Source organism: Oncorhynchus mykiss, chromosome 13 (assembly GCF_057628025.1).
Source record: "Oncorhynchus mykiss isolate SJ-2025 chromosome 13, ASM5762802v1, whole genome shotgun sequence".
In the NCBI taxonomy this organism is placed as follows: domain Eukaryota; kingdom Metazoa; phylum Chordata; class Actinopteri; order Salmoniformes; family Salmonidae; genus Oncorhynchus; species Oncorhynchus mykiss.
This window is the reverse complement of record NC_143034.1, coordinates 26,541,547-26,552,841: the sequence shown is the minus strand read 5'-3', so window position 1 is coordinate 26,552,841 and position 11,295 is coordinate 26,541,547. Positions and strand designations below refer to the sequence as shown.

At 44.1% G+C, this 11,295-nt stretch overlaps 1 protein-coding gene across 1 annotated transcript; it reads right to left on the bottom strand.

Annotated features, from left to right (window-relative positions):
* Positions 1–256: 256 nt before the first annotated feature.
* Positions 257–8,702, bottom strand: LOC110485792 (neuronal vesicle trafficking-associated protein 1). Its single transcript, XM_021556958.3, has 5 exons — positions 8,343–8,702; positions 4,194–4,341; positions 3,605–3,724; positions 3,345–3,458; positions 257–1,691 (listed from the first exon to the last, which is right to left on the bottom strand). Exons 2-5 carry the CDS (start codon positions 4,320–4,322, stop codon positions 1,443–1,445), a joined length of 612 nt encoding a protein of 203 aa, XP_021412633.1. The 5' UTR covers positions 4,323–4,341; positions 8,343–8,702; the 3' UTR covers positions 257–1,442.
* Positions 8,703–11,295: the final 2,593 nt, after the last annotated feature.

The window sequence follows — 11,295 nt, the reverse complement described above, 5'->3', positions numbered from 1 at the left end:
GTTTTGAATAACAGAAGCAAGTCATGTTTAGCATTCTGTGCATACCAGTCATCTCTGAATAATGGACAGCGAAAATAAATATTATTTATTTTTAGGACTGAAATAAAGTGTACTTTTACTTGCTTTTGTTCTTTAAAAAAGAAACAATTTGGAAATGTCATGTAAATAGATACTGAAACTGGACTGTAAAAATAGAGTGTTGCTATTGTCCATTGAAAGTACATACAAGCAGTAATAAAGCCAACTCAACAAGTCCCAGATTATGAATGAGCAAGCTCAACACTTTATTGATGGGTCTGACACAAACGTTTGGCACTCAGAACAGAACAAGGTTTATTAACGCTGGGTGGTGGATGGTGACATAATGACAGTATCACATTCATATTTACAATCTGATCCATGGTGAAAATACTGCCAGTTGTTATGATGAATTAGGATGAATGCAAACTTGATGTGAATTGAATTGCATTTTATTCACTATTTTAAAAAATCCCAAAAGAAATCCTTCCAGCTTTTCACCCAAATCAAACAAATGTCAAATAAATTGCTTAAGAAAAAAAGCAAGCTCATAATAAATAGGTCATTAAATAAATACTAGAAAACACATAGATACAGATACCCTAGGTAGTTATTGTTCTGTTAAAATATTAATTCTGAAACATGAATCCTACCTGCACAGCTGCTAGTCTACTACAATCGAAATCATCTGAATTGAAATGACATCAACCCATTTGACTATCTTCCACCCGAAAATATACAAGTTCCACGTACCCAATTGTACCAAAATCCTCATACACAAATTGTTCAGAGTTGCTGGGAAATCTACTGAGAAAAAAAGGCATGGTAAATACGTTTTTTTACAATCAGGTTTCTAAATTAATGTGGGCTGTGTGCTTCCTGAATAGAACAAGACGTTTTATCCCAGTAATGTGTTTGTAAACATCTACAAAAAAACATGTCGAGTTCCATCTAAATGTAATAACACTAAACCTTGTAAGACCACATTACTAATGATACTCTCAAAACCTCAAAACATGTTAGTCTGATAAGGACAATCTAGTGAGAATTTCAGAGGATCTTGTTATGTTCAGTTCTCCAAAGCTTCTCACACGCACATCTCTCACCTCTCTCTCGCTCTCGCTCTCTCTCTCTCTCTCTCTTTCTCGCTCGCACAGGCACGCACACACATAACACAAGGCGGTGGTCTTCACTGATAACGTCATAGGGAGATTAATTTTTACTGCAAATGAGTCACAAACGCTGCCACCTAAACAGACATTTGGAGCGTTACCCACAATACCTCATAGTCAACTCCACCAAGTAAACAACACTTTTTCCACCCATCTTCATCTCCATCCCCTCTTCCTTTTGGAAATCCCATTTTCCCTTCTACCTTGATCACCCCTTCCTAAACCCTTTCCCTCTGGAAATCCCTCCATCCCTCACTCCTTCGAACGACTCGCCTCCTCTTTGGCCCTCTCGGCTTGCTTCAGAGCGTTGATGACGGGGAACCATGGTGACGGGGGCAGCTCGGGGATGATGGCCCCGGCGGCGGTCCTCTTGGCCTGGTTGAGGTGACCCAGGGCGGTGTAGAGACTGCTGGAGCGGGGGGGCACGCCTGGGTCCTCCTGCTGCTGCTGCTCTGTGTAGTACCAGGGCTCCAGGACCGCTGCTGGGGTGCAGTGCTTGTGCTGCGTGGGGAAGAGGACAGAGGACGGCTGGTGTCAATTTCATTATTTACTTCAGGATGTGAAAAACCTTCCATTTTAAATCACTTCCTGAATTGAGTGAATGGAAAGTGACCCCCAACCCTGTAAGAGACAGGAGCCGGGAGGCAGAAGGGTCAGAGAAGAGGGTGTGCAAAGTGATGACGTATGATACCGTTGCCTCGATTTACGGTTAGGGACAGCAGGGATTCTGGTCATCATAATGGGTTGTGGTAGGACTCGGCAAATGATGAGGGCAAGTCACATGGGTACTGCCTTACCCTTCACTGAAACGACTTATTACGAGTGAGTCATACAACGTCTTATTCCACAGTGTAGGCGGAGTAAGGTTCTTTCAGGGAAATTATTTTTCATATTCAACCTTAGATGTGCCAGCGTCGTCTCATTAGATACATGACACCTGAGTTGCCATCCTTAGATAAATGAGCTCCACCTCCAATTTGAAAGCTCTGACAGGAGAAGCTTCAGGCGAGTTTTCCTTACGAGCGTTTTTCCATTGAGTAGCATCGGCCTACTGAACAAACCCCTGAGGGAAATCCAAGGCTTCTTGACAGACGACCTGACCTTCCATCAGTATTGTGAGAAATGACCTCTCACAAGAACCCTGGCTGCCTACGCTCTGCTAAATGGAAGACAACTCCACGACACCCTCCGTTTGACTCTCCTATTTCCCTGCCCCTTTTCATGTCTCCAACAACACATTAGCTGTGGAAAAACGCCGCGAGCTACACTGTACCCGTCAACATCAAAAGCCTCTGCCGGGAAGGCCCCGTCGCCCATCTCCCTCCTCTCGTCTTCAGCCTTTAATCACAGTTTAGTCACGCTCGGCCTTAATGAAAGGCCCCTCTCTGATTCACGGGCGTCCAATCTACTGCCTGACCAAAAAGCCTTGCATCCCTCTCGCTCTTTCAAGACAGGGGGCCTTTATAGAGAGTAACAGGCGGGGAGCGTTGCCTGAGCACACGATGCCTGGGAGGTGTCCTAAGGAGATAATGAGTTTATGTTCCCAGAGTGAAGAGACAGAAAGAGTGGGAGAGAATCCCATAGAAGTCTCTGGTGGGAAAATATGTACTAGATGAGGTGTACAGTAAGTACGGACTATAGGAGAGGGTGTATTAGTAAGTCATTGGGACTGGATGATAATTATGTTTGTGAAGGCGATTATAAGAACTTACATAATAGTCCTCTGTTGGTCTCTGTGAGAGAACACTAGAGAAACAACCTCTGCTTCTTGTCTGTGATTTTAATTAATGTAACCCAGAGTGGCGCAGCGGTCTAAGGCACTGCATCTCAGTGCCTGAGGCGTCACTACAGACACCCTGGTTTGATTCCAGGCTGTATCACAATCGGCCGTGATTGGGAGTCCAATAGGGCGGCGCACAATTGGTCCAGCGTCGTCCGGGTTTGGCCGGTGTAGGCCGTCATTGTAAATAAGAATTTGTTCTTAACTGACTTGCCTAGTTAAAAAAAGGGCAAATAAAAAATCTATAAAAACCTCTAGGGCAGTGTGTGTTTATGTGTGTATGTGATGATGATGCTTTCAGTCGTCTATCTTGCCCTCGGGACGTAAGCCGTTCGGATAGAAGGTGTGCGTGTGTGTGTGTTAGTGATGCCTACCTTGAGAATGAAGCCCTCTGGGCAGGTAAGTTGATCGTACCACAGCGCCTTGTACATGATCAGCAGGACAAGACAAGCCAGGAACCCAAGGGTGATGAGGATCAAACCTGTGAGCTGAAACACACACACACGCACACACACACACACACACACACACACACACACACACACACACACACACACACACACATGACCATGAATATCACCATTCCCAGTGGTATTTCAGTAAACATACTACTGGCCCCTAGATGAGACTTTACCTTGACCTTCTCTGATACCTCGTTGTACAGTTTTATATTCAGCTTCTTGATTCCCGGCACGTACAACTTCTTCTTTTTCTTCTGCTGCAGCTGATACTCTGTTGTGGTCTTCACAATTACCTGAGGATGAACAGCGGCATAGCACACAGAGCTCTCTGAGTCAGATCGCTGCGTTGGAACTGGGCTGTTGCCTCAAATAGAACTGTAAGGGGTGTGTGTGTGTGTGTGTGTGTGTGTGTGTGTGTGTGCGTGCGTGCGTGTGTGATCTACTATGTAATCTAAGAGGCTCTGAGATAGTGTGGGGTGATGCCACAGCACTCTGAATCATTGGGATAACAGGGAGGCTGGGTCAAGGCACAGTACAGGGACCAATGGCAGGCTCAGAAATTATGTAGGCTTGATGTGTGTCCAGACGTGTAGTGTAATGTAATATATAGACAGGATGTACTGAACATGTTTAATAATTGCTGGGTGCGCACACACACACACACACACACACGCCCGCACACACACACACACGCACGCACACACACATACACACATGCGCACACACACAAACACTCACACGCACACACACACACGTTGTTACCTTGTCTAAGTATGGCTGTTGCAGCTGGTTCACCTCCAGAGGGGTGATGAGGGGGATGTTATCAAAGCCATCGTCCATAGACTGTTCTTTATCCAGCTTATCAGCCAGGTTACTGCCCAGCTTCACCATGTCTGCCTGCCTGAACAATCTGAATGGGGAAAGAAGCAGTGCAGAGGATCAGATGCTGAGTAACACAGCTCTGTTGGGTTCGAACTACTTCTCAATGACTGTCTGTCTGGACGATTTGGATCGCAATACAAACAGTGCTGAACGATTAGATGCTGGGTAACGCAACTCAGTTTGGCTTTACTCTGCAGAGGGTAAGGTACTTGGTAACGCAACTCAGTTTGGCTTTACTCTGCAGAGGGTAAGGTACTTGGTAACGCAACTCAGTTTGGCTTTACTCTGCAGAGGGTAAGGTACTTGGTAACGCAACTCAGTTTGGCTTTACTCTGCAGAGGGTAAGGTACTTGGTAACGCAACTCAGTTTGGCTTTACTCTGCAGAGGGTAAGGTACTTGGTAACGCAACTCAGTTTGGCTTTACTCTGCAGAGGGTAAGGTACTTGGTAACGCAACTCAGTTTGGCTTTACTCTGCAGAGGGTAAGGTACTTGGTAACGCAACTCAGTTTGGCTTTACTCTGCAGAGGGTAAGGTACTTGGTAACGCAACTCAGTTTGGCTTTACTCTGCAGAGGGTAAGGTACTTGGTAACGCAACTCAGTTTGGCTTTACTCTGCAGAGGGTAAGGTACTTGGTAACGCAACTCAGTTTGGCTTTACTCTGCAGAGGGTAAGGTACTTGGTAACGCAACTCAGTTTGGCTTTACTCTGCAGAGGGTAAGGTACTTGGTAACGCAACTCAGTTTGGCTTTACTCTGCAGAGGGTAAGGTACTTGGTAACGCAACTCAGTTTGGCTTTACTCTGCAGAGGGTAAGGTACTTGGTAACGCAACTCAGTTTGGCTTTACTCTGCAGAGGGTAAGGTACTTGGTAACGCAACTCAGTTTGGCTTTACTCTGCAGAGGGTAAGGTACTTGGTAACGCAACTCAGTTTGGCTTTACTCTGCAGAGGGTAAGGTACTTGGTAACGCAACTCAGTTTGGCTTTACTCTGCAGAGGGTAAGGTACTTGGTAACGCAACTCAGTTTGGCTTTACTCTGCAGAGGGTAAGGTACTTGGTAACGCAACTCAGTTTGGCTTTACTCTGCAGAGGGTAAGGTACTTGGTAACGCAACTCAGTTTGGCTTTACTCTGCAGAGGGTAAGGTACTTGGTAACGCAACTCAGTTTGGCTTTACTCTGCAGAGGGTAAGGTACTTGGTAACGCAACTCAGTTTGGCTTTACTCTGCAGAGGGTAAGGTACTTGGTAACGCAACTCAGTTTGGCTTTACTCTGCAGAGGGTAAGGTACTTGGTAACGCAACTCAGTTTGGCTTTACTCTGCAGAGGGTAAGGTACTTGGTAACGCAACTCAGTTTGGCTTTACTCTGCAGAGGGTAAGGTACTTGGTAACGCAACTCAGTTTGGCTTTACTCTGCAGAGGGTAAGGTACTTGGTAACGCAACTCAGTTTGGCTTTACTCTGCAGAGGGTAAGGTACTTGGTAACGCAACTCAGTTTGGCTTTACTCTGCAGAGGGTAAGGTACTTGGTAACGCAACTCAGTTTGGCTTTACTCTGCAGAGGGTAAGGTACTTGGTAACGCAACTCAGTTTGGCTTTACTCTGCAGAGGGTAAGGTACTTGGTAACGCAACTCAGTTTGGCTTTACTCTGCAGAGGGTAAGGTACTTGGTAACGCAACTCAGTTTGGCTTTACTCTGCAGAGGGTAAGGTACTTGGTAACGCAACTCAGTTTGGCTTTACTCTGCAGAGGGTAAGGTACTTGGTAACGCAACTCAGTTTGGCTTTACTCTGCAGAGGGTAAGGTACTTGGTAACGCAACTCAGTTTGGCTTTACTCTGCAGAGGGTAAGGTACTTGGTAACGCAACTCAGTTTGGCTTTACTCTGCAGAGGGTAAGGTACTTGGTAACGCAACTCAGTTTGGCTTTACTCTGCAGAGGGTAAGGTACTTGGTAACGCAACTCAGTTTGGCTTTACTGTGCAGAGGGTAAGGTACTTGGTAACGCAACTCAGTTTGGCTTTACTGTGCAGAGGGTAAGGTACTTGTTAATGCAGCTTGATTTTATTCCACTTAGTTGCTCCTTGTTTCCTTGTGTGGCGGAAGTTGAAGATGATGTTAAAACGATAGTGGTGGTGATGATGATGATGATGATGGCGAGAGCTTTATTCAAATGGCTGCCACGATATGCCCGACTGTCTTCGTCCTGCTCTATGTGGGAGGTTTGTGTCAAACCAGAAGTCATCGTCATTATGTCCATTTCCACAAGTAGTCCTACAGTGTCTCTTTCAGTCGGCAATGTGCATAGAGTTTATTATGTCCATACTGGCTGTAATTCCAAGGTGAGTCATGTAAAGACGTTGCGTGGGCTACACACAGGAACACACGCGGTGTGTTTGCTTCATATCCTATGTGTGTGTTGGTCTAACTGTGCTGTTCCCCCTCCTCCTCGATCAGCGCACCATCTGAATGTGGAACACAAGGTGAGAAAGCCACTGAGCTCGTTGACGCCGTGTGAAACGCAACACCCCCTTCTCTGTAGCTCGCCATCCTGTACCGCTGTGAGAATGACTCATAACGGGGATGCTAACAAGGGGGCGAAGATCAGCTCCTCGCAGGTTCAATCATACAGACAGGCAGGAACACAGACAAGCACGAAAACATACACACAAACACACTCTCTCTCTCTCTCTCTAGCTATCTCTTTCTGTCTCTCTCTCTCTCTCTCTCTCTCACTCACACACACACACACACACACACACACACACACACACACACACACACACACACACACACACACACACACACACACACACACACACACACACACACACACACACACACACACTTCCTCCAGGCTCCATTAGCCTAGCTATTGTTGCACTGTGGAGTGAGTGGGTGGCTATAATGGCTAATGTGGTTGTCTGTACAAAACTACATCTTCAGACTGTAGATTGCAGCCTACTGTAGGAGGGAGGTGTGGGTGCCAAGGTGATTCAGATGACTGATTGATGCTATATCAATGCAGAAAGAGCTGAGAGCCAGCTGTCAAATCTGTTCTTCCATCAGCGAAGGAATGAAACAAGGTTTAGATGAATGTGGATGGCATTATAACTAGACAAACAGTATAGTTTCCTTAATCTTTTCTAATCATATTTTTTGGTCAATATTCTCTGAATATTTTGACTGGGAAGTACATTACGGAGGTGATGTGTATTCATGCTTTATATATGCTAAAACCACATAACACAACATAAAACATAGTCTTACAAATCCCCAAAATATAATGATTCTATAAACTAATTGTATCTAGGCCTGTTAACTTTTTTTCTTCACGGTTCACTAATCAGGCACCTGATCTCAACTTGCTGCATTGAAAAAACGGCGTTTGCTGCAGCAGAGATTCTGCTGATAAGCACAACGGCCAGGTAGCAAACATCCCTGAAAACAAACAAGACAGAGAAATGACATGGACATGACTGGTGAAACTCATCCCACACCACACGTCATGTGGTAACATACGTTTCGATAAGCACCATACACAACCTATAACCTCATGCCATGGCACAGGCTGTTCGAGATGCTCTTTGCATAGGCTACAAGGGCAATGGATTTCAAGAAGAAATTGACATTCAAGAATTCGTTATGAAAGCTAATTTGAACACCGATACATTGTCGAAAATGACAATGTCATCTTTGAAATTGTTTAGACCATTGTGAATTTGAGTTTACTCCTTTCACGCATTCGGTTAATATCGAGGGGGCTCTCAACCGTATCAATATGCTTGAAATATACAGCCATTATTGATACTGAAATCGACACAAAGACATGAGCAACCAATGTCGTTTTCACGTTTCAATGTTTTTGTTGTTGAGACAATCGAATCATGTCTTTTGCGATGCAGACTATAGGACACCGTAGGCTACGGATTTATTGACGGAAGCGCAAGCAGCCTTATCAATAAAATTGCCCACACAAACGATGACAATAAATTCCACATAGGCTATAACAAAGGGAGAAAAATGACTTACTGCGTGCGAGGATGACGATCGGTAGGGTTGCGTCGCGGACGTTCACGGGTAAAGCAGAGAATGGTGAATGCCGTTCGGTTACCGTGGTGATGTCTGATTCACGGCAGGATTGCGCATGTAATTCGGTACTGGTTGCATCCTCCAGAGGAAATTGGAGCCTCGATGATGCGCCTCATATTAAATGTGTCTGGGAGATGTTGGGAATAATTAAGCAAAAGGGAATGAATATTTTACACATGAACTCTGATATGTTACTGTAAAGGTGAACGTTTTTAGATGGGTAGGCCTGTAATTAAAACATCAAAAGGTCAGGCTGTAGTGTCCCAACGTAGCACTGTCTATATGCCTACTGTATGCCCCACACAGTCAGATCAACAGTTTTACACATGTTGACGCAGTTTATTTGGGAAAAAATATATTGGCCTACTATATTGAATTCCACAAAATGTTCTATGCACATTTACTACAAAAACTACAAAGTATTGTATATATTGACTTTGAGACCGAATTGGTGTGGTATACCCTAAATCAGCTTGTGATACTCATATAGATATGTCATGCAATATTTGTTGAAAAACAATATCTAGGCCTACAGATGAAATAAAACCATTAATATGTATGATTGGTTAAATCATTCAACCGTTCAATCATTGACAAATGTTTTAATGAAAATGTAAATGAATATGCTTTTTTAATCCAACCAAACACTACCTGCACCAAACTTGCTCATATTTAAATGACATAGTCCCTGGTTCCTCAAAGACTGACATAAACGAAAGTGACTTGTTGTGAACCACAATGGCCACAATGTGACATGCTGCAGCTGCTGCAGCTGATGGGGCCTGTCTATGGGATGGCTCTGGGATTCATCAGTGCCTCTAATTATGCCTTTCAATAGAGGTGAAGAGGTGATGCAGAAGCCAAACAAGTGAAAAAGGGAAAACACGTTCTGTGTGTGTGTGTGTGTGTGTGTGAAAGAGTGTCTGTTGTGTGTGTATGTGTGTGAGAGCATCTGTTGTGTGTGTGTGTGTGTGTGTGTTTGCAAGAGAGAGAGTGAGTGAGCGAGAATATGTGTGTACCAGAGTGTGTGTGTGTGAGAGAGAGAGAGAGTGTCTGTGTGTTTGTATGTAAGAGAGAGAGTGAGAGAATGAGTGTGTGTATCAGAAAGAGTGTGTTTTATGTGTGAGAGTTTGTGTGTGTGACAGAGAGGGTGTCTGTTATGTGTGTGTGAGAGAGAGATCATTTGTGTGTGTGTGTCAGAGAGTGTGTGTATGTGTGTTTGTGTGTGTGTGTGTGTGTGAGAGAGAGAGAGAGTGTGTCTCTGAGAGGTTAAGCGAGCAAAGGAGAAACAGACAGAGAGCGAGAGAAAGAAAGAGGGGATGAAAGAAAGACTGATGGCCTACAAAAAGAGTAGGATGCAGGAGCCAGGCCCGTCTGCCCAGTTAAAAAACCCTATTCTCTCTGCGAGGACCCCTGCTACTCCGTCTTTGGTTATGCCTGATTCTATGAATTCATCATGCCTTTAGTACACTGTGAGGGACTGTGAGGGACTGCCTGACCAAAATACACCGTTCGCCCCCCTTTTGGAGCCTTTTGTCCCCCCCCTGCATACCCTTCAATTGGAGCTACATTTATTATTTTGACCTTTGCTTTGCGGGGGTGGGACTTCAAAGCAGACCCTCTATTTCTTCCTCTTTAGGGGGAGGGTTGTGTCATCCTCACAGTGTGAGAGGCAGACTGTTCTGTTCTGTCTCCTCGGGTTTTGTTGTTCGCTGGGAGATGGAGAGAGAGAGACCCTGGGAGAACATAATGAAAATGAGAATCAATTAGGTTATGGTCTTTAGAGTTAGAAGGGAAGAAGGGTGAGGGGGAGTGTGTGTGTGTGTGTTTGTGTGAGAGAGAAAACGAGAGTGAATGAGATTCAGTGTGTGTGTGTGTGTGTGTGTGTTTGTGTGTATAGAAGGGTGTTCTGCATTAAGAACTACACATGAAGCACAGACGGAGAGTGTCATCAGTGAAGTACTGGGGGGAAAATATAGCATCGAAGTGGAGTGGTGAATTCTATACATTCTATGGAGGTTTACATTGTATCAATAGAATACATCATGTCTTTAGCATTGCAATAAGAAACATGACACACGTAAGAGATTCAGGTATTAGAATAACATATGCATTAATAAAGTCTTTATAAAAGTGATACAACATAAGATGGCCAAGGAGTCCATAAGTTTCTGTTATAACCGGTTCTATCGTTTTTTTTTCATAATACATTCAAAAATGTAAAATGATTAGTTTTACCTGTTAAGTGACTAGTGTTACCTGTTAAGTGACTAGTGTTACCTGTTAAGTGACTAGTGTTACCTGTTAAGTGACTAGTGTTACCTGTTAAGTGACTAGTGTTGCCTGTTAAGTGACTAGTGTTACTTGTTAAGTGACTAGTGTTACCTGTTAAGTGACTAGTGTTACCTGTTAAGTGACTAGTGTTACCTGTTAAGTGACTAGTGTTACCTGTTAAGTGACTAGTGTTACCTGTTAAGTGACTAGTGTTAGTGATTATTCAACAGTCATGTCACTTAATGATGTCAAAAGGATTTTTATTTGTGTACCATATGCAGCATTCTGAGACATGCAGTGTTTACGTTGAATCAAGTCATGCTTTCTGATGGAGAGGTGTTGAATACGGACTTGTATCACGGGTGACCGACCAGCCTGGCTTTCTTCTTGGTCGTGGTAACTGAATGGCCCGAAATCACTGTTAATGCGAAATGATTAACAATACTGCCACCTAGTGACGAATCCATTAAAATCCCTTTTATACTGTTACAGTACTGTACCTAGTATAGCGTACTATATACTCAAGGTGTATAGCTCACTAAGCAATTTGGACATGCTAGGTAAGAATGCACTTCTGTTAATGCGGTTTGTTTTATAAACTCTAAGAGCTTTCATGATG

Bases quoted from the DNA above. Each gene is read 5' to 3' on its own strand.
- LOC110485792 (XM_021556958.3), bottom strand. From the start codon at position 4,322: ATGGTGAAGCTGGGCAGTAACCTGGCTGATAAGCTGGATAAAGAACAG. The intron at 3,459-3,604 runs GTAAAGTCTCAT...TGTGTGTTTCAG, and splicing joins AGGTATCAGAGAAGGTCAAG to CTCACAGGTTTGATCCTCAT. The intron at 1,692-3,344 runs GTAGGCATCACT...TTCCCCACGCAG, and splicing joins CAGAGGGCTTCATTCTCAAG to CACAAGCACTGCACCCCAGC.